The 23,701-nt window shown below is 42.0% G+C and overlaps 2 protein-coding genes across 10 annotated transcripts in view; one reads left to right on the top strand and one right to left on the bottom strand.

The window, feature by feature from the left end:
• The window catches only part of LOC127517166 (polymeric immunoglobulin receptor-like), a 197,143-nt gene that overhangs the window by 10,212 nt on the left and 163,230 nt on the right, over window positions 1-23,701 (top strand). For 2 of the 8 annotated variants that reach the window (XR_007931202.1, XM_051902407.1), the window contains exons 5-7: window positions 13,647-13,742; window positions 13,932-13,975; window positions 14,071-16,307. The exons of 4 other annotated variants lie outside the window; for them this stretch is intronic. Coding sequence is in view for 3 of the 4 variants with exons in the window: in XM_051902407.1 (XP_051758367.1) it covers window positions 13,647-13,742; window positions 13,932-13,975; window positions 14,071-14,370 (440 nt within the window). In the remaining variant the exon portion in view is untranslated. Of the gene's footprint in view, window positions 1-13,646; window positions 13,743-13,931; window positions 13,976-14,070; window positions 16,308-23,701 lie in introns of those variants that run through there. 2 more of the 8 variants (XM_051902409.1, XM_051902410.1) reach the window with 2 other exon arrangements.
• On the bottom strand, window positions 929-23,428 carry LOC127517167 (uncharacterized). 2 transcript variants are annotated; one of them, XM_051902413.1, is made up of 2 exons: window positions 20,163-23,428; window positions 929-7,834 (listed from the first exon to the last, which is right to left on the bottom strand). In XM_051902413.1, the coding sequence occupies exon 2, from the start codon at window positions 3,427-3,429 to the stop codon at window positions 1,999-2,001; it is 1,431 nt and encodes a 476-aa protein (XP_051758373.1). In that variant the 5' UTR covers window positions 3,430-7,834; window positions 20,163-23,428; the 3' UTR covers window positions 929-1,998. Both variants share the same exon structure in this region, with proteins under 2 accessions (XP_051758373.1, XP_051758374.1).

Genomic DNA, 23,701 nt, shown 5'->3' with positions numbered 1-23,701 from the left:
TATTACCAGCCTGGTCTCATTGTTAATACATAGGTATTAATACATAACTTTCAGACACAAAACGTACATTTTTGTACATTTATAAAGGTGCTGATACGTACAATATTGATGTGTTTATAGCACTAAAACATAAAAATACTTTTTCAGCGAAAAAACGTAAAATATTTACGAATCTTTCATGTCATAAAGATATATGTATAATTTCCCTTTTATCGTTTAGTAGATAAATGTAAGATCCCTAAACCCCACCCCAAACCTAAACATACCCATTTTATACAGAATGTTAAAAGAATAAAACATAATGGACATAAATGTTTAGGAAAATGACAATTTTAGTAAAAATATAACATTAAAACGATATTTTGAGCAACTAATCCTACACCTAGCCTACCCCTAAACCTACCCATAACCATTCCTTAAAACTACTGTTATAAATAAAAGAATAACAGACAAACAAGCGTAATCACAATAATTTATTTCTTGCGAAAATGTCAAAAGTGGTACCAGAAGTAGTTCAAATGACGATGAGTTGCAGTCACAGTTCTCTCTTGCGGTAATAGTTTTTATAGGGTACAGAGCAGAATTTAACTTATTAATCCATGAAATATGAACCCAAGAGGCGACACTGTAGCTGTGTCCCAATTCAGGGGCTGCGCACTTCGGAGTGCATGAAAGGGGCGGGGCTTTGGAGTGGAGGGTTGCCAGGTCTGCGCAACAAAACCATCCCAAAAGTAGCGTAATCACAGCACAAGTGTAAAAGTATCCCAATCCCAGACGTGGCAACAATGAGCCGAGCGTCGTTACATGGCTAGCGGATGTGTGACAGACAGCTGACAGTTGACGTTTTAAAGTTTTATGACTTTCTATTGGGTTTTGACATGCTTCACTGCCGGCGACGACGGGACACTGGACCAAAATATGTATGGTTAAACTATGTAATGTTAGTTTTATATCGTTAGCAACTAGTTAACCTTGTTTGTTTTTTATGTTAAATGAAACGTTAACTGTGAAAATATATACATTCATATTTATACATTTACTCTGTATTTAAGCTGTGTTTACGTCTAAATTTAAAGTACAGTACTTTAGGATTTTATTCAACTGCACTCCATCTCAGAGACAAATATTGTATTTATGAAAAACTGACGTTTTGGACATCATGGATATTACAGTTTGATTTAGATATTACATATTGGTGAAACCGGGGCATTGCTTTATACGAGCGTATGGGACGCTCAGGGGGTTCAGGTGTAGTGTACCAAAGATGGGGTGTGTGTGTTTCCGGTAAGAGAAACAGGAGAGGGAATCCCAGTTTAACTTATTTAATCAAAGGAGGTTTGTATATGTTACTACACACATGTGGTCTATAATAAACAGAAGAGAAACAAGGAAAACAGTTGTAAATATATCAGTAAAATGACAAACATTCAGTTATTAAGTAATATATTAATTAACATACATGGTTTAACTGCTTGCTAATTATATTAATAAATAATTAAATAAACAATGAAAAGCAGATCACACGATCGTTGCGTATGCTCAATATTACAAAGAAAATACGCAACGTCATCAAATTCAACATTTTCAAACAAACACTGAACAAACTGGGCGATATGCAACCAGTAAGTGAACATAGTATCCATACTTAAATGGAAAAACACTTATTTTCACGATCAAAGTCTGATATGAAAACACCCTGGTTTCACTTTGTGACGCAGTTCCAAATGCGCTCAATCCACGGGCAAATATCAACATTCAGAACTACAATATCAACCACAAAGGCAAAATACAGTTGAAAACTCACCAGCAATCATTCACGCACGGGAGAAAACATATACAAAGTGGAATAAACAGTCCAGCCAGCCTGATTCATATTCGTGATTCAGCTGGCGATTCTGCACGTCCACGCCTGAATGAGCTGCGTATATTACGTACCACTTTCTCACACAGCCGCCCCCAAATGTGAGTAAGGACATTTGAAATAGTGAGAAACCCTAACTAATTGGTAGGCTCAATAGGGTCATCATCAGAAAGCTTAGGGAGTGGGACTATACGGGATACAGGTCTCACATATGTGCAATTGTGTACCTGAACTTCAACTGTTCTGGTACACCCATCAAGTCCAGGGAAAATATTTGTCACTTTACCTACTGGCCAACATGCACGTGGAAGTTGTGGGTCCACTATCAGTACCACCTGGTCTAGACCAATTTCTCCTCCATCTTTACGCCACTTCTGTCTTTCTTGCAGATTCAGGAGATAGTAATGGATGAATCTAGACCAGAAATGGCCAGCAAGTACCTGGCTATGTTTCCATCTTCTGGTTCCCAAAAGATTACTTGAATCATAGAGCACTTGTGGGAGTGAGGAATCATGTCGGCCCATTAGGAGAATGCTAGGCGTAACTGGATCTGGATCCGACACGTCTGAGGACACGTATCCCAAAGGCTTAGCATTTAGGATGCCCTCTACCTCAGTGAGCACAGTACGCAGTACAGTTTCAGTCACTGTTGGATCCTTCAGTACTACCTTTAGGGCCTGCTTTACTGACTTAACTTCCCGCTCCCAAGCTCCCCCGAAATGAGGGGCACCAGGTGGAATAAATCTGAATGAAATCTGTTGCTCTGCGAGTTGTTCCTTTAGTTGAGGCGTCATGGCTTCATAGGCTGCTCTCATCTCTTTGTCTCCTCCAACAAAGTTGGTACCATTATCGGAAAGAAGCTCAAATGGTTTCCCTCTTCGAGCTATGAATCTGTGGAGAGACATCAAGAATGCATCTGTGTCAAGGCTCTCTAAGAGATCAAGATGGAGACAACGTGTGGTCAGACATTTGAAAACTATTCCCCATCTTTTCTCTGTTCGTCGGTCGATCTTCACTGTGAATGGACCAAAGCAATCCATTCCAGTGGAATAGAATGGGGGTTTGTACAGACGTAGACGTGCTGGTGGGAGGTCGGCCATTTTGGGTATATTAGGCTTGGCACGCCATTTCTGGCAGTCCATACACGTATACTGATGCTTCTTGATAGCTTCCCTTCCTCGCAGAATCCAGTATTGTCTTCTCAGCTCGGCAAAGACTCTTTCTGCTCCAGGATGTAAAAGGGAGGCATCATAGTCCTTGATCAGAAGCTTGGTTAGGTTGTGTTGCGGATCAAGCACAATGGGATGTATTGCATCCAATTCCATATGCTTAGCATGTCTTAATCTCCCTCCAACCCTGATAAGTCCAATGTTTTTGTCATACTCTGGAGATAAGGATGCTAATCTGCTGTTGGATGGTAATGGTCGCTCAGAAGCGAGAGACTTAAACTCCTCAGGAAAGGAATCTTTCTGAGCCTTTTGTAGTAGGAGCTTCTCTGCTGAGATGTAACTATCTGAATCATCTGTTGACTGCGTGGAAGATGTAGCCGCCCCATGAAGGGATGTCATTGTAGCCTTTAGTAGCTCAGTCCAGGTACTAAATTGGTTGACATCAGGAAGGGGAATGTCTGAACTAGTGCATACATGCAGGCAAATTGCTGACTTCTTCAACTCTGCCTCTGGTTAAGGTTCATCGTTTGGCAAAGTGGGCCAACATGATTCTGGCTGATGCAGGAAATTTGGTGCATTAATCCAGTGACAAGGTGGGGTTAAATCCTTTACTGGAGGACGGTAGAAGAGTCTGACCAGAGAATGACACGATTAATGTCAACAGTTAGTTCAGCTTGAAGAATATTAGCCACATGCGCTCCAGTAATGCCGCACTAAGCTCCAGCCGAAGAATTGTCATTTGCTTACGAGGCGCCACTCGTGAACGGGCTAACACAAATGAGACATGCACATGTCCTTCATTGTTTTCTGTGCGCATGTAGGCCACTGAGCCATAAGCCCTCTCCGATGTGTCGCAGAATATATGTAAATCCCAATTGAGGATTTCTCCATGCCCCTCAAATGGAGTGTAACACCTTGGGATTGCGATCTGATTCAAACTTTGGAGCTCTTGTTGCCAGTCTTTCCATCTGGTTAACAGGCTGTCAGATGTGATTGGGTCATCCCACCCAAGACTGTTCTTCCATAAATCCTGGACCAGCACTTTGGCTCGGGTAGTAAATGGAATTAGATAACCCAGAGGGTCATATTGTGATGCCAAAACTCTGTAGACATTACGCAGAGTGGGTTCAAGGCATCCAGATTGACTGGGTTTGTAGCTGAATGAGTCTCTGAGGCAGTTCCACATAAGCCCAAGTGTACCTTCCAGAAGGTCAGTACTCTCTTGTGATAGCCAGAGTTCACTATTCTGTGATCTTGCTTCAGAGGGAAGATGCTGGATTACCTCGGGCCTGTTGCTGGCCCATTGGCGGAGCTCGAATCCACCGGTGAGCAAAAGTTGCTGTAGGTCGTCTACTAATGCTCTAGCTTCAGCAACCGTTTGAAGGCTATGTAAACAGTTGTCTACATAAAAGGAACTTTTGACTGTTCTAACCAGAGCTGGGTCTACTTGCGGGTGGTTCTGAGCGATTTCCTGGAGTGCATATATGGCACAGCACGGGCTGCACGTTGTGCCAAATGGCAAGATTTGCCATTCGTAGATCTTAGGCTGTTCTGTCCTCTGCATGTCTCTCCACAGAAAGCGCACTATAGGCTTATCACTTGGCAAGAGGCGAACCTGGTGGAACATGCCTTTCACATCTCCGCTGATGGCTACAGTGTATTCGCAGAACCTCAGCAAGACATTAAGTAAAGACGGACCAAGAACAGGCCCAGGGAGGAGGGTGTCATTTAGAGCTTGGCCTTGGTATGAATAAGAACAGTTGAAAATGATTCTGTCCTTGTGGTTATGCGTCACCATATGGTGAGGGATGTACCATGACTCAGGAGACTGCTCAGCTTCTTGTGTTGATATCTCTGCCACATAGCCAGCTTCTTGCAGTTTTCTCATTTCAGAACAATAAGACTCAGCTCGCCTAGGGTCTTTAGCAAGTTTACGCTCAGTGCTTCGAAGGTTCGCCATTACTGCTTCCTTTGGGGCTTTAAGAAGTTCAGCATTTGGCCGTCTAAGCAAGGGAGTGGCATATTGCATAACTCCGCTGACTTCTACCCTTGTTGTATGTGTCTGGAGAAGAGCAAGGGCATACTGGTCTTGTTTGGAACAAGTGGCTGTCTTCTCATTAACGTAGGGCAGAGTATCAATTTGCCAGAGGCGTTCCACGTTCTTGAATAACTCGGTATTCTGTGTGGTTGTGGTTATGTGGAAACACCGTGGGGAGGAAAGAGTGATTTGACTGAGCCCAATGGGACCTTGGAGGGTCCAACCAAGTCTGGTACAGACAGCAATCGGTCCTTTGGCGGGTCCCATGCACACTGGCTGAACAGGAGTAAGCAGGTGAGGCATGTCAGACCCGATGAGCAACAGAGGTTGGGCTCGGTCGATCAAGGGTAATGGCAAGGACCTAATATGCTCATACTTGCGCTGAAGAGCAGACACAGGGTAAGAATGTTCGGAAAGTCTCAGGTTATCTGCGGTGAAGGCATGATGAATCAGGTATTTCCGGCCTGGTTTGTGCAAGGGTGACACATGAAGAGAAACAGTGGCTCCATGCAGATTAACTACATCCTGATGGACAGTGTGTAGTGTGAGTGTTTCTGGTTCAGTAGGGAGATTCAGCTGGTCTACAGCCTGTGACAGAACAATACTACGCTCTGAACCATCATCCAGCACTGCGTATGTTTCCATGACTTTCTCTTGATTGTGCAGTAAGACCTTGACTATCTTCAACATTACTCTTTTGAGATCGGTTGGGCCGGTCTAAATAGACCTGAGGGGTCGGAACATTGACCAACAGCACACTCTTGTGGATCTGTAAGGCTGCATCATGCAAGATGGTCAGATGTAACTCTTTACAATTTGTACAGGTTCTTTTCAGAGTACAACTGTCTGGAGTATGCATTTGCCCACATTTCCAACAGTGCTTCTCTTTGGATATCCACTGTACAATTTGCTCTGTGGTCAGTTTCTTGAACTTGGGACAAGCATTAAGGAAGTGGTCTCTGGTGTTACAGTATGGGCAAAAGGGTTGAATCTTAGAAGGAGTCTTAGATTTCGTCTGTCCCTGCAAGACTGAACTAGCCTCAGCTGAATACAAGATAGATGTGGATCTCTCTTTTGGGCGAGAAGGTACTGACCTTTGCTGATCTTTCTTGGCAGATCTGGCAGTATCAGCCTGATACAGTGTAGCTGCTTTATCGGAGATGCGCTTCGCCTGTGACTTCATCTGCAGCCATGCAGACAGATCAGTTAATGTATACGTGCGGTCTGTGCCATTTTGCAGAATACCTCGGCTGAAACAGTACTCGACGAACCCATTGCGATATGATGGTGGCATCTTGCTTAACAAGCGATCAACATGAGAACCACAGCGTAGCTCGTATCCGTTTGGGCCCTCCAACGTTCTGAGCATCCCTACTAGAGTTTGGATAGACAAGGAAAAGGAGTCAAACGCTTCTGCATCACCGAACTTTACTGCTGGTGCATTCAGTATGACACCTAATTCGGACTGTACCAGCTGACGAGGTTGGCCATATTTATCCTGGAGCGCTTGTAATGCGGTTGTGTATGGCCTGGGGTCATGCATGTATGCTTTGGCCAACTGGAGAGTGCTAGGAAGTTTTAAGTGACTTAAAAGGACCTGATATTTGTAATGTTCACTCAAATTAGGCTGGTTATTCATTACATTGTCTAAGGCCATCTTCAGTAGTGCAAAGTCACTTTCCCAGCCAGTGTCAAAGTATGGGATAGCTGGCTTTGGGCACCATAAGCTGAGGCAGCTAGCATTTCCAGACCAGGTGGTTGGGCTGGGGAGGGGTACAATGCTGGCTGACTATGAGAGGCGTCAGGCAGGGGAACAGGATACGGTACTGCTGTCCAATGAGGGCTAGGATTCGTGGTTTGGTAGGACTGAGTTTGTAAGGGAGCCCCTAACGTTACAGGAACTGTAGGTGGAGCTGTAGGTAGGACGCTAACAAAGGGTGTCTGACTATATGTGACAGAGGTATCTGGGTAATGGTGTGGTCTGGCCACCGCAGCTGGGTTAAAGGGTAAAGGAGCAGCATAATCTGGCCTAGACATTAAGGTGGGCGGTGCAGTAACTAGCGAAGCCAATGACCTTGTAACTATGCTGGGCTGGGTTACCTCGGCAGCTGAGGTGACAGAACTGAACGGGTAATGTGTACAGCAGGTAATACAGGGGAAGGCATTACTGATGTCACAGATATAAGGTTAACATGGCAAGGGGTAGAATGACTAGGCATTACGTGGTCGGATGATTTAAGATCAACAGTAGCAGCAACTGTGTTGTTGAGCGCTTACCTCAAACAGAGGATCAACAGCATGGCTGGACTGTGAATCAGGAACATTAACATCTTGAGATTCCTGTTTAAGAAGTGCACAAACATATTTAGCAGCCTCAAGCTCATTTCGAACTTTTTTGAGATGCCGCCGGGTCTCTACCTGCTTAGCGAGCAACTCTCTAGCCTTAGTGGCTTGTTCCTGCCTATACTGAGCTTCTCTAGCCTGAGCATCAAGTCTCTCACACTCTTTATCAACAATGGCATCCTCCTCGATCTGCTGTTGAAGTTCTTCCAAGTCTAGAGTCTTTAGCCTTTCCTCCAACATGGCAGCTTGAAGATCAGAGAGTCCATGTCTGGGAGATCTGCGTTGTGCGCTGCGATGTGATCTGGATGAAGTACTGGAAACCGTGCCAGAAGAAATGGATCTAGACGCATGTCATGATGGTCTGGATGGTCTCTGCAAAGACGAATCAGCAGGAGGTGGCTCTGGATGTAGGTTAGGCGGGAGCTGGACGTCATAATCGGCCAGATGGACAGTTAATAATAAACAGAAGAGAAACAAGGAAAACAGTTGTAAATATATCAGTAAAATGACAAACATTCAGTTATTAAGTAATATATTAATTAACATACATGGTTTAACTGCTTACTAATTATATTAATAAATAATTAAATAAACAATGAAAATCAGATCACACGATCGTTGCATATGCTCAATATTACAAAGAAAATATGCAACGTCATCAAATTCAACATTTTCAAACAAATACTGAACAAACTGGGTGATATGCAACCAGTAAGTGAACATAGTATCCATACTTCAATGGAAAAACACTTATTTTCAGGATCAAAGTCCGATATGAAAACACCCTGGTTTCACTTTGTGACGCAGTTCCAAATGCGCTCAATCCACGGGCAAATATCAACATTCAGAACTACAATATGAATCACAAAGGCAAAATACAGTTGAAAACTCACCAGCAATCATTCACGCACGGGCGAAAACATATACAAAGTGGAATAAACAGTCCAGCCAGCCTGATTCATATTCGTGATTCAGCTGGCGATTCTGCACGTCCACGCCTGAATGAGCTGCGTATATTACATACCACTAGGGGGCGTGTTAGGGCTTTCTCACAGTATCCGAAACCATAGTGGACGATGTTGAGTGCACTCATTCAATCCCACAATGCACCGCAATAACGAGTGTACAACCGATACACGCTCAACGGCTAGAGAATACCCATAATGCACTGTGAGAGTCGCGTGCTGAATGAATTCCCGCGTCTCGCCAGGAGATGGCGCCCACAGCTGAATCAATCATCCATTCATTTTCCAAACCGCGCTGGTCCAGTATAATATCATACAGGTATAATTTCCTTTTTAATTGATCATTAAATCGTTTAATTAAGGTTTGTACATGCTAGTTTTCATGGCAGAGTTTAACATAAATATTCATTACTACTGGAGCTGCCAGTTTGCTACATTTTAAATGATTATTAAACAGCAGCACAAACTATGCAAAATCGGCAGCCCTTCCGGCGCGCTCAGTGTCCGAATTCACTCACTCGTTTCATTCACTCCTTCAAGTGGACTATATTAGTGGACTAATGTAGGGAATAGTGAATGAGGGTATAGGGGGCGATTTCGTACACAGCAATGGTGTTAAACTACCTTATTAGGGCCCGAGCACTGATAGTGTGAGGACCCTATTGTAATTGCTCAGTCGATTCTTCTTCTTCTCCGAAATGAATCACATTTTTGAGGGCCTAAACATGCTCGAAAACTCCATGTAAGATTATTTTGTATTTTATTCCAGAACCACAACTTTGCCTTCAGCAAAACGCTTCAATGAGATTCTGTTGTCTGGGTTCAAATTAGAAATCATTATACAATTCTGACCGACTGTCTGCAGGAGTATGAATCCACCTGAATCAGTACTAAAATTTAAAACCTCAGTCACAAGTGGTCCTTCGAGCCAGAGCTCGAATTACTGCAGAGAACTGACATCTCGACCAGAGTCAGAGCTTGCAGTTATCTGCCCCAGACGACTTGTAAAGCCATCTGCATATCTAGCAGACTTCCAAGTACAAAGACCTGGATCTGAGAGGAGATCCAAGGAATCTGCATGTTCCAGTGATGATGAAGCAAATGCTGAAGATCCTCCACTTGTCTTCAAACAAGTGTCTCCACATCAATAAGTCAGCGTTCACCCTCCAGTGATCTGATGCTACAGGATAAATGACAAGATACATAGGACAAGCACTGTTTCACCAATACCAGATGATCAGCCTCAAGCTACGTCAAGATATCATATCCCTGCTCAGAGATTCGAAATTCCTCCTCATGCTCAGCTTCATCCATATGCTGAACCCATCCACTGTGATCAGTCCAGAGACAACTACTATCTATACTTGGGTGTCAGAGAGTCCTATCCTACACGACGATCTGAGGACGTACCCAGATCTGCAGTGCCTTGCTTCCAGGAGAGAACCTACAGAGGACCGAAGCCATCTATAGCCTCCATGATGACATCAGATCCAAGAGAGTTTTCAAGGTTGTGCACGGCATTAGAGAACCTCCTCCCTGACCAAGCCACAGAACGTTTCAAGTGTCAGATCCTCACAAATCATCTACAATTAGACTGTGGGTCGCATGTGTCACGACTTCGAATTAGACTCCCTCATAAGCTGAGAACTAGCTTCAAGAGATACATACACTCACTGAAGGTAACTATACCTACTCTCCTTGATTTCTCTAACTGGTTGGAGTACGAGCTCCAAGTACAAGATGATAGCTCCAAGAGGACAGGTCTGCCACCAGAACCCAGAAGTAAGAAAAGGCAGGACCGCCGTAACCCAAGGGCTTTTAGGAAACCAACTTGCATCTTGCTGGGCACAGAGAAACCCATGACTGGGAGTGAAATTCAAGCAGCCGCTCAAGAGGTAACATCTAAATCTGCCAGATTCAAAGGGAGATTGCATGCATATTGCCCCTATTGTGACAATGCCAATCACTTCTTAAATGGGTGTGCCAATTTCAAAGAGCTCACTAAAGAACAGAAGGAATCTTGGATCCGTAAGAACAGAGTCATCATGCCTCAAAATGCAACCTGAAAGCCCCCTGTAAGACGTGCCATAGGAAACACCTCTGTATACTGCATTATGTAAATGGACGGACTGAAGATAGCAAAACTGAAATGGACACTAATGACAACTCCTGTCTGGTTAACACCACCATGGACACCCTGTATGTAGATCGCTCTATCTACAGCCACAAGGTTCTTCTAAAGGTGAGCAAAGTCATCACCAACGGGGACAAATCTATTGAGGCATATACTGTATTAGACGATGGGGTGGAGAGGACCATACTGCTCCATACAGCAGCACAGCAGTTAAATATGAAGGGGCAGCCTGAGGACCTAATACTGTGAACGGTGAGGCAGGACCAAGAGGTTCTTCATGGGGCGCAGTCTCATTCACTCTGTCTCTTGTCACTAACCGACACAAGAAATTCCCCATTCAAGGTGCCTTCACAGCCGAAAGGCTTGGTCTCGCTGAGCAAACTCACACTGTTGTTGGCTGGATTGCCCGAGTTCAGCCTGTACTGCTAATTGTCTCAGATTGTCCACACCTTGTTACCCCAGTTGAGCCTGTTCGCCTAGGCCCTCCAGGTGGACCTGCTGCAGTTTAAACTTGGCTAGTCTGGACGCTACAAGGCCCTACACACTCTGTGCCCTCCTAAATGAGGGAGGCTTTGAATTGCGACAGTGGGCCAGCAATTGCCCAACAGTGGTCGCTCACCTTCCCTCCGATACAAGATTGAACAGCTGTGAGCTCTGGCTTAGTCAGAGACTGCAAGATAGCAATGAATCTACCCTTGGACTGCTCTTGCATTGTCAGTCAGACACTTTGCACTACACAGGGAAGTGAATCAGAGCAAAAACACTGGTGCAGCACCTATGGGATAAAAAGCCAGAAGATCTGCTCAGCTTATGGAGTTCATGGGAGAAGAAACTGGGTGATCTGGAAAAATATCACTGCCAAGATGCTATTCCAGTCTATACATGGATCTCCCAAATAACAGATGTGATATACACGTATTCTGTGATGCATCTGAGCAGGCCTATGAATCCATGGCATATTTGTGAATAGAAAACACAGAAGACCAAGTTGAAGTTGCATTTTGAGCGGCCAGATCACGTGTTACACCCTGAAAGCAACAGTCTATACCTCGCCTTGAACTATGTGCAGCTCTGAGTGGTGCCCAGCCCTCCAAGGTCCTTGTCACAGAACTCACCGTCCCCATCTGTTCCTTAACACTCTGGTCAGATTCTACGACTGTGCTGACCTGGCAGTTATCAAGTTGTGGTGTTTGTGGGAACTCGGGTGCGGAATTACAAGAGCTCACAGCATCTTTTACCTGGCATTACATACGATCCAAGGACAATCCTGCGGACAGCATCACAAGATAAAACGCTTGTGTGACCTAGTTTAAGGAAGCCAGTGGAATCAAGTCCTTCATTTCTCAAACTGCCAGCCAGCGAATTGTCCCGAGCAACCTTCCTTGCCTGCTGAAGGAAAGAGTAGCGAGCTAAGGCAGTTTGCATTTTGTGGATCGACTACAGTTATACCTTTGCCAAATCCACAGCAGTATGACACACTGGCCGATTTCATAAAGGGATGCAGTCAGCAGCTTTATGGGGTGGTGAACATTACATGCACTGACAAACACAGAGAGGTAGAATAAACAGTGCTTTGTCACATGCAGACTGAATCCTTCCCTACCGAGATGGTCCGACTGAAGTCCAGGAAACCGGTATCAGGTGTGAGCAGGCTGGCTCCTCTCTCTCCTGAGTTTGACCCTACCACTGGACTCATTTGTGTGGGTGGCTGTTTAAGATGCTGCAGTGAGACAGAATTGGATTGTGTCCATCCCATCGCCCTTGCTCCTCAACATCCTGTGACCAAACTCATTATCAAGGATTATGATGAGAAGCTGCACTACCCTGGGTCAGAACGAGTGTTCGCAGAGATAAGGAGAACCTACTGGGTATTGCAAGGCCGTGAAGCAGTTTGGCGACACCAGCGACATTGTGTGGAGTGTCGAAGATGGAAGGGACAACCAGAAGTTCCTCGCAGTGCTGATTTGCCACTTGCGAGACAACAGCTTTTTAAGCCTGCCTGCCTTCTCAACTGGCATGGACTGTTTTGGACCCTACATGATTAAGATAGGACGCCGAAATGAGAAGAGGTGGGGTATATTATTAATATATTATTAATTACGACCAGGGCAGTGTTACAAAGGGCTCCGTTGGCGAGCATAGATTCAGACTCCTTCCTGATGGCCCTTTATCGCCCGACTTAGGATGCCGTACGAGTTAAGTGATCAAGGCACTAACTTCAAGGGTGGAGAACGAGAGCTGAATGAATCCTTTGCTGCCTTGCATCATGAGCTACAAGGTCACCTCACTTCCCAGCAAATCAAGTTTGTGTTCAATCCACCAGGAGCACCTCACTTTGGTGGATGCTGGGAGAGGGAGATCCGTTCAATCAAAACAGTTCTCCAAGTTACCATTGGAGCGCAGACTGTGACAGAAGAAGTCCTGAGAACAGTCTTGCCTGAAATTGAAGGGATTTTCAACTCAAAACCTCTTGGTTACACCTCTTCAGATATCTCTGACATTGCGCTGAGCAGACATGCAGAATGGGAAATCTTTTCATGAGTTTAATGAGATTCTGGAGTCTAGAGTGAATTCTTCAAATTAGAAATCATTATACATTTCTGACCGACTGTCTGCAGGGGTTTGAATTCACCTGAATCAGTACTAAAATGTAAAACTTCAGTCACAATTATTATTATTATTATTTATATTTATTTATTTATTTTTGTTAAAAGTTTGGCATATTGCATAAATTGTGTTTGATTGAAAAGCTTATATTGAAATATTCTACATTCTACCGATGATAAAACTGTGCTAGATGATAAGTTTTGTGAAGGAGGGACACTGGTTGGAGCCTTTGAGTTTTGTTTATAATCGCTAAGATATAGTGGTTTTCAATTTGCATAACACTGACTGTAAAATATGTATTTTAGGTATGGGAATGGCATATTATGAGTTTTGATATTTGATATATGGTCATTTGGGCTACTTTTTGGGCTAGTTTTGACTGGTCATTGTGCTAGTTTTGTTACGCAGACCTGGCAACCCTGAAATCCAGTATCATGGTCTGGCCAATCCTATTCCAAACGTCAATGATCTGATCTGATATTTAGCTAACAGTGATCAGATTCTAACATTATTTCTCATGTGTTTTCAGGCTCTTCTATGATCATCCCTCTGGTTCTGGTTTTTCTAGTTCTGATCACAGCTGGACTCTTATTACTGTTTTTCTGTAAGAAGCGTCAGTCTCAAGGTAAAACTAATTCTTAACTACTTTAGATGCAGATTTCGTGATCTGTTTTCCCACTTTGTCATCACCTGTAGGCTGCAATGATACATGAGCAAAATACAGATATTTGATGATTGTGTGAAAGAATTTACAATGGACTCAGTGTTGAATTGTGATATAATGTAATTAATTTAGGACGCTTGTTTTTGGCAGGCGGTGATTCGTCATCTCAGACTGGACCAGGAAAACATGAAGTGGTGAGTCCAGTTACTGTATAAAATGATATTAATGTCTAATGCCTTCCATCCTGACAATCTTCAGAGCTGTAAATAATTTCTCCGTCTCTCCTCAGGTTTCTCACACTGGTTGTGATTATGAGGAGATTAAAGACACTCACCAACAATTACCAACAAACCCCTCTGATTCTTCTAACACTGTTTATGTCACTGCCCAATTACCCACAAGCCTCTCTGATTCTGCTGCTACAGTTCAGAAAGCCACTGGTGACTCTCAGTGCTGCATCACATCTGCTGAGGATCTGAATTACGCAGTGGTGAATTTCCACAAGAAATCTGACTGTCCTGACAGTGTCAGTATCAGGAAGAATCAGGATTACAGTGAATACGCTGCTGTCAATCATCTCACTGCTTGACGAACAACAGCAGAGAATATAAATGAGCTGAATGTTTTATCACCTTGTCTTTGGTATTAAGTTTGTGTGTTTGGTGTTTTTTGTTAGTCTTCAGTGATGCTCCTTTTCCTTATATTTTAGTCAGTCTTGTGAATCAGACTTTTGACTGTTGGCATGAAGTCTGATGAATGTTTAAATGACAGCGCAGTGTTTTGTTCTGCAGATGACAATGAAAGAAATGATCAGAAGCTTTTGGTCAGAGTTTGATGTAAATAACTACTGAATGTTTCAGACAAATTGTAAAATTAAAGCAGAATATACAGCTGTGCTCAATTTGATAAAGCTAACAAACTTTAGCACATGCAGCAACTGTTGTTTTTTCCCAGTTCTCATTTTAATAGACTTAACCTGATAACTTAAAAAAAATCCAGATGAGGTTGTGATATTGTTTTCAAATGTGATATGCATGAATTATGGAAAGCTGAAATGCACATAAAAGCACAATGTCTGAGCTTTATGAGTGTCCGTTGTGAAGCCTGAGGGCTTTTGATCTAAAAGTTTATTCCAGAAAATGGACTCCCCACTGATGCAATTGTAATGTAACAGAGACTCGTTCGAGCTCAGCTTGAGATCCATATGTGGCAGGATAAGTGATTTATCTTATTGGCCTGTTTGGGGTATGGTTTTGGGCAGACCAATGAGGTAGAAGCAGCCATACTATTTAAGGACCCTTATTTTGGCGAGTGTGTACGTGTCCTGCTGGTTCTGGGTTCTCCTCTCCCTGGCATTTCTGTTCCCGTTTTTGTTCGTGTTCAGGTATGTTGAGACTCTGCTGACGGAGTAATGATGTGTTCAGCTCAAGGCTAATCTGAACTATTTATAGTTTAATTATAGCAGAGCTGGTGGCAAGTTTGTGGTGGAGTTTGCTCTCAGGTACGTTTGGTATCTGCATTCAATTTCTTGAACACTTATGGTGGAGGTAATTTTTGTGTTGTTCATAGTAACAGCGACGTTAGCAGGTGTGTGAATGCTGGCCGGTAGACTGAGCCATGGCACCTGTTGAGAGTAACCAAACAGCTTTGGGTCTGGTGTTTGTTCAACCCAAGTTAGTACACCTCTCCCTCTTTCTCATTTGGGGTTCGGTAGATTTAGTTTAATGCTCTGATATTTTTATTAAAGGTAAAGGGGGAATGGAACATCACAATATTTAAGCCCCATCCCTAGCTGAAGACACTGCATGTGGTGTCGTCAGTGGGGCCTGAGTGCTATAGCCACCACACCACACCACATGTGCTGAACAAACAAGTCCGATCCATGGAGACTCCACCTCACAGACTTACAGGACTTAAAGGATCTGCTTCTAACATCTTTGTGTCAGATACCACAGCACACCTTCAGGGGTCTAGTGGAGTCCATGTCTCGACGGATCAGGGCTGTTTTGGCAGCAAAAGGGAGAACAAAACAATATTAGGAAGGTGGTTATAATGTGCATTTATGGATCTGGTGACACACGTGCATTCATTGACTCGTTTCTGAGTCGATCCTATTTGATTCATTTGGATTTTGAGACTTTAATTTCGCAAGTTGTAAAGTATTAGTTTAAATGTATTACAGTTTTTCTCAATCGATTTGACGCGTTTCTCCAAATGAATGTAGTTGCTCTCAAAACATTTAACACATCAAACTAAACACACTCATATGTTGGCAAAACAGTTCAGTATTCAATGCATAATGAAGCTCTGCAGTTTTTTCTATTAATGCATTTAAATACTAACAACAAAACTACAAGTGTGTTCTCTGCTGATTTGATAACAAATTCAGCTGTAGACACACAAATACATGAATGAAAATACATTTTTCTTGTTCTTTAATTGTGTTCTTCAATGTTCTTTAATGAAAAGTTTAGTTGTATAATGATGAGTTTTGGCAAAAAATAAATGAGCGAGTAAATAAATAAATGTACTGTAATCATTGATATTCATTGATATGAACTTTATAGATCTTGCCTCTCATTTACATCTGGCCAAAGAATTTGGCAAGTCAACATCTCAGCATATATTTTCACGAATCATGCATCGTGGGAAAAAAGCAGTGAATGTTGGATCCATCCTTGTGCCTCAACTTCTCCACAAGCCTCTTCTATCACTTACTTGGTTGTAAGGGTTGTGATCATATGCTTTCCATCTACAAAAGAAGAATATGCTGGAAGGAACACCATCCTGAAATGTGGGTGATGCTCAAACCACTCTTGTACCGGTGCTGAATGGTGAAAGAGGACATTGTCCCACAACTACACAATTTTGCTCAGTTTGCTCCTGATCACCCTGTGGAAAGTTGATTTCATTGAACTCTCCTCCCTCTTACACCTTGCTCTTCTCTTTCCCTCTGTCCATGTCTTTTTATATGTTCTTCTCTTGCTCTTTCCACTAATTCCATTGCCGTCCATTCTGCCATATCTTCTCCCTCTACTCCGGCCTCTTCTCGTCTTCCTACATCCTCAGCTCTTCTTGCTCCATCTCCTCTTCCTATACCATCTATTCCTTTCCCCTCATCTCTTTCTACCTCGTCCACTGTTCCTCTCCCTCTCAGTTCCACATGTAACACTTATTTAATATGCAAAGATGTTAGCCAATCACAGCTGTGGGTGTTTACACTGAAGTCTCACAGCAGACACGCCCCTTCCAACAGAGCGTTCAAAGCAGAGGGACAAAATCAGGGTAGAAAATGGCCTTCTATTTCTTCACTGATTATAATGGGAGTCACTGATAAACTACAGCTGTTTGACAGCTCCAGCAATTATAAAGGGATGGTTCTCTGATTGCTTCGTATATAATTTAATCACAATTTAAAGGGATAGTTCACCCAAAAATGAAATTTCTGTCATTTATTACTCACCCTCATGTCGTTCCACACCCGTAAGACCTTCGTTCATCTTCAGAACACAAATGAAGATATTTTTAAAGAAGAAAAAATTTTTGTTAAAATGGTTCATCTCAGTAAGATTTTGTGACTTTTTCTAAATTATCTATCTTTACACACACACACACACACACACACGTTTGTTTTGCTATCAAAGTGAGGACTCTCCATAGACGTAATGGTTTTTATACTGTACAAACTGTACACTCTGTCCCCGTACACTACCCCTAGCCCCTAAACCAGGTCCGTAGCCAGCCTATTGAAAGGGCCGGTTCTTTTTTTCAAAAAGTGGACCTTTTTGCAGTTTTTCTCCTCCTTTTGTATTTAATTTTGAGGTTCAAATACTTCATTTTGGTGACCTTTTATTTGTGCTGGATTAGCTTGTCTGATGGTATCTTAATGAGCATGCTTTTTGATGCACCAAAAATATTTACTGCATTGTTGTCAAATTGCTTCCTCATGTACCACCTTTGTCAGTCCATACACAGTTCATAAGTTTAAAGACCACACTAACAACAGAATAGATTTAATGAACTTTACTGAAATATTAATAATAATTCTTCTCATCATCATTTCTTGACTCTCTGTCAATGCCTCTTTGCTGTATTTGTCTTGACACTTATGGATTTAGTACACTGGTCAGTTCCAATCTTCTTGGGTGCAATTTGGAGAATATGTTCACAGCTTCCAGGTTGACTGCCATGTCATAGTGTGTATGGATGAGGGCCAGGGATGACAAGCGGTCCTCTTCCATGCTGCTACGCATGAATGTGTTCAGTCTCCGGAGAGTACTGGCCGACCGTTCACATTCACATGAGGTGACTGGCAGAGTACAAGCTATTTTGAGAAGCTTGAAGATGTTTGGGTAGATCAGCGCATCACATTGTTTGATTGCCTCAGCACATGAAGTTGGCCTTTGTTCTGATGGCTTGTTTTGCCACTTCAGTGTCCAGCGTTTCAGTTCCTGGTCAATCAGCTCTGGTGAAGGTAAGTCATCTTGGTAAAGTTGGACTACTTCAGAAATGTCCACTGTCACACCTGAGTTGCACAGTACAAATGGAATTAGACCCAGGAGCCTTGATGCGGTTACAGATAGAGGACTGAATCTGGATTCAAACTCCAAGATGACATGGTCTAGGAAAGGTATAGCCATGTTGCGACGATAGTAGTCCTTCACAGTTTCAGCAGGTACATTTTCTCTGTGTGTCTGCCTTCCAGCAACGCGTGGTTGACTGGTAGGCTGAACATTGACCTGAGCAGCCATCCTGATGGCTTGCTTGTAGATCTGGTTGAAGTCATCCTCAATTGTCTCACGTAGCTCCTTGTAGATATTCTTGACCTCATCTACCATGCTAAATGCCTCCACGATGTCAGCTGAGGTTTTTTGCAGCTTCACTGTGATGCCTGTAAGGTGGGACAAGACTTGATAGACGGTGAGGAAGGTCAGGATGAAACTGAAGTTTTGGAGCCCAGACAAGAGACTATAGGCCTCTGCTTTGTACTTGCCCTGCCATCCAGTGGTGACATCTTGGCTGTAATCTTCTGTATGGAGACCAAGTGCGATGACTTCTAAGAGCCTTAACAATAAAGACGAAGGCACTATAAAAGTGGCTGTATGCGTCATGTCTTTCTGCCCATCTTGTGCGACATATGTCAATCAGTGGTTTCCTCTGTCCCATAGAGTGTGCATCCTTATGTACAACCTCCATGAGTAGTTGTTCCCTCTTTGGGCTGTAGGTGAAGAATATGATGGTAGACTTCATCTTGTCAATCATGTTGCGCACAACTGGAAGAGCACAGGAGCGTGCAATGACACGTTACAGTGCATGTACACTGCTTTAGGTGTGTCCTTCTTGATCAGAGCCTGGACACCAACATTTTCACTGCTCATGTTGCTGGCACCATCATACCCCTGGCCTCTGCAATCACCAATCTCTATGTTGAGGTGACTCAGCACATCCTTAATTGCGGTTGCAATGTGGCTGCCTGTGATTCGTGGCAGAGAGCAAATCTCCAGCAATTCCTCCCTGATATTTAGGTCTTTGTCCACAAACCTTACACACAATGGCATCAGCTCTACATTATGGGATGTCACCTCATCAGCCATGACTGTATAGATCTGTGCATTTTTGACCTCGTCCACAATCTGGGCCTGAATAATTCGCTTTCCTATCACGTCAATCATCTGATTTTGGGTTTGGGGCGAGAGGTAGGTGGCATTTCTGAGCTTTGGCTGTTCCATGTGCTGCTTCAGCTTCTCATCATGGTTTGCAAGTAGTTTCATCAGGGCCAAAAAGTTTCCAGGATTGCCAGTAGAATTTTGCTTCTCAGATGTACCTCTAAGTGCAATGCACTGGCGACCACAGTATAGTACACTCTCTGCTACAGACTTGAGTATGTGCCTGTTTTCTTTGATATTGGCTTTCTTCTTACTGTCCAGAAGGACAGAGATTTGGGTCTGAGGTTTTTCAACTGACTGGAGAAACAACTGAGCATTTTCAACTGCAGCCAAGTGATATGCTTTTGTTGAATGGCTGCCTATTACCATGCTTTTCTTGTGCCATTTTGTGAATGGGGCATTTACTAACACTCCCATTTGTTTTCTCTCTTTGGCATTGAAAACAGGGCACAGCACACACAGAAGTGACCATCAAGGTTGGAACCATACACCAACCACCAGCCATATTCCTCCAACCACCCGAGTTTGAATGCCCTTTTGCAGCCAGCAAGGAATTGTGTTGGAAAAATGAAGTTTTTAGAAGGCTTGTTGTGGTTCCTGAGTAAATGGTATTTCTGGCCATCAGACATCTTACGCACACTCTCTAAGATTTCTTCAACCGATTTTGTGGCCTGAATGAAAAATCCTATATCATTAAATATCTCCTTCTCCTGACCTTCCATGACAGGGTGTGGGTCCTCTTGACCTTCGCTGAGCTGTCGCATTTCACCTTGACCTTCGCTGAGCTGTCGCATTTCACCTTGACCTTCGCTGAGCTGTCGCATTTCACCTTGACCTTCGCTGAGCTGTCGCATTTCACCTTGACCTTCGCTGAGCTGTCGCATTTCACCTTGACCTTCCCTGAGCTGTCACATTTCACCTTGACCTTCGCTGAGCTGTCACATTTCACCTTGACCTTCGCTGAGCTGTCACATTTCACCTTGACCTTCGCTGAGCTGTCGCATTTCACCTTGACCTTCCCTGAGCTGTCGCATTTCACCTTGACCTTCGCTGAGCTGTCGCATTTCACCTTGACCTTCCCTGAGCTGTCGCATTTCACCTTGACCTTCCCTGAGCTGTCGCATTTCACCTTGACCTTCCCTGAGCTGTCACATTTCACCTTGACCTTCGCTGAGCTGTCACATTTCACCTTGACCTTCGCTGAGCTGTCGCGTTTCATTATCTGAAATACACTTGTATATTATTTGGCATGGATAACCATAACTTCCCTACAAAAAAAATCACCACAAAGTTATATGTTCCTGTTATCCAGTAACAGTTGGCTTCGTACTTTTTGGAAGACAAACAAGGTACATTTAAAAAAAATATATATTTTTTTTATATTAATAACAAAAAAATAACTATAGTTTCACATGATTTATATGTATGATTAGAAGCAGTTTAGCCTAGCCTATAACATAAATTAAAAATATTTTGTTTTTATCATTTTGTGGTTTATAGTTCTTATGGATCAAATTGAATGCATATATCAATAAAAAGGTGTGTAAAATACAAAACAGTAATTTTAATGTCTTTGTTTAAGTGATAAATCCATTTCTTATAAATATGTGTTTAATTTTAGAGAACATACGAGTGAGTAAATCATAGAGATAGAAAATTCACTGTATAACAGGAACAACCTCAGCTACCTTCTGCTCCAGTGGGGTTGACGACTGTTAGCTATCAAATGTTATAGGTTATGTAGTAAATATAACAACCTTACCCTGTTTGCCAGTTGTTCAATATTCTGCGACAATGACGCTGCTGCCTGCTTTCTCTTCCGTCTCTCCTGCTCTTTTCGCCCCATACTCACTATTTGGTTGTACCGCCTGACATAAAAACAGTCAAAATACCTTTTTTTGAAGCTTTGTCAATGACTAAACACTCCAATTTCATTCATTAGATGTATGAACATCCAAGTTCACTCAACTAGTACATACTCGTGATGTCATACATCCTCACACTATCAGTGAATTGGTGCAAAATAAACTCATAACAGTTAATAAATAAAGGATAACATGACACGCATAAAAAACACTCAGCATCACCAGCAAGCACCTTCATGCTAACCATGAGCTCAGAACGGATCATTAACGCTACAGACATAACACTCTCATATAGGCATTGTGAATCAATTAATATACTAATCATTCCAGATAATTTACCTCAAGTGGTCTGCTTTGAAGTTCTCAGTGGAATAAGACGCGCACCGAAGGAGAAGCATTTCCATTGGCTCCAGTCTGCCGGTATTGGCCAATCACAAAAGTCGATATTGCACAGTCAATATCACTGAATATCCCACTATGTTTTATTATTATAATTATGCTACGTTTATATGGTTATTATATTGTAGACTATTGAGTGGATAAAATATAGAAATCCTTTTAATTAAAAAAAATATATATATATATAACCCCTCCCCCCCATCATTCAGAGGCGATGCTTCTTCACTGTTGCTTTGAAAAGTGTATTGCGAGAACTCTCTCTGAACTGCACACGCGGCACACACACACACACGTCCAGCTACAATAATGTATCATATTAATTTGAAACAGCAACCCAGAATATTTGTCACAAGCATTGATTAAAACAACGATGACAATAATCACATTAAAAAAAAAAAAAAAAAACGACTTAAATTCTGGACCTTTGGCAGTGAGGGGGGGTTCGAACCCATCACAGAAAACTGTCTGCATTTTTACATTTTTAAAACATTTTTAGTATGTTTTTAAAGCTATTTTAAATATGAGGACTCGTGAAATGTCCCCATATTTCATGTTTACGTCGTAATACCAGTGTAATACCCATGTCATTATACAAGTTTGTGTCCTCATAAATCACAAAAATTCACACAATTTCTGAAACCTGACACTCAAACAGCAGAACCACACACCAGATCTGCAAAACCATACACTAATTTTCAGCCTTCGACTCAGTTTTCAATTTCATAAAACACAACAGCACAAAACACAACACACAATTCTCTATGTAACACAAAAATCTTGATTTCCTTTTTCAAACACAACCATTGTTTCTGTCCAACTACACACGGTTGATGTATTTCTTTTCTTTCATACTGTAATACTGTATTCACAACCACAAATGCTTACAGTAAAACAATAAATAGTTTGGTTTCAATCTAGCTTTCGTGTTTACCATGAATTTTTCAGCATCTCTCTGCCAATTACTTTCAATCTTGTACAGAAATGAACACATAAGCTCAAGAAAGAAGAGCTTTAGGTTTTGAATAACTGTGTGTATGATATATCCAAAATAGAATATGATGGCAAAAGTGTTTGCTGCGTAAGACAAATGTTTGCTTTTGAGATGTGTTTGTGATATTTTAAATGCAGTGCATTTTGCAAGAGAAGTGAGGCATTTTGTATTTTGTTTGTGCAATTCTTGGATTTGTGTGTAAAGTTCTGAAAAAAAGAGGCAAAGTTGTGTGAAAGCAGTTGAAAAAAAAAAACTGCCACAAAAAGAATAACACTCTCTGTTGTTTATAATTCACTGCAGTTTATGTTACATGAACCATGTTTACATACAACAAAAACAGTACAAAATTATTCCCAAGTTTTCCCCTTTGAATGGATGATGAAATTGAAAGTCTAACACTTGTGTAGGTGTTCAGTTTCATCTATTTGCTTTGATGGTGTTTGATTTTTTAGATTCAGAATATATTTCATTACAGTATTACTCTAGAAATGCAGCATATTTCTGTCTTATTCAGTTTTGTATTATGCTATTGTTTTGATCTTTTGAAGTTTTGAAAACAGTACATAAGCATGTGCAAATTGACCTGTAGGTACACTGAGTTTTGCCGTTTGTTGTGTCGAAGTGAGAAAAGAATTAATTTAATTTGAAAGATGAAGTCATTGAATGTTTTTTGTGCCAAAGCAAGGTCGTAGATTTGGTTTGAACATTGGGTGGGTTAAACGTCAAACGCTGCCTGTTATTTTTTTTTTTAATTAAAATAATAATCTGTTTTATGAGTAGTGTTATTGGATAATTTATTTCTTCCTTTCTATCTATCTATCTACAAGCATTTATGATTAAAATGAGTTGAAATGAACACATGCTTCAACTGATTACAAATTCAACATATACAAATATGAAAAGGAACAATTATTTTGAGCTTATACGCCTCATAATTTTATGAAATTTATGTATAATCATTCATCAAATTCTAACATAGCAGAGATTCTAAAAAGAAAG

This window comes from Ctenopharyngodon idella, chromosome 8 (genome assembly GCF_019924925.1).
Source record: "Ctenopharyngodon idella isolate HZGC_01 chromosome 8, HZGC01, whole genome shotgun sequence".
Lineage (NCBI taxonomy): Eukaryota > Metazoa > Chordata > Actinopteri > Cypriniformes > Xenocyprididae > Ctenopharyngodon > Ctenopharyngodon idella.
Note: the sequence above shows the minus strand (reverse complement) of the source record. Positions and strands in the feature narration are given on the sequence as shown.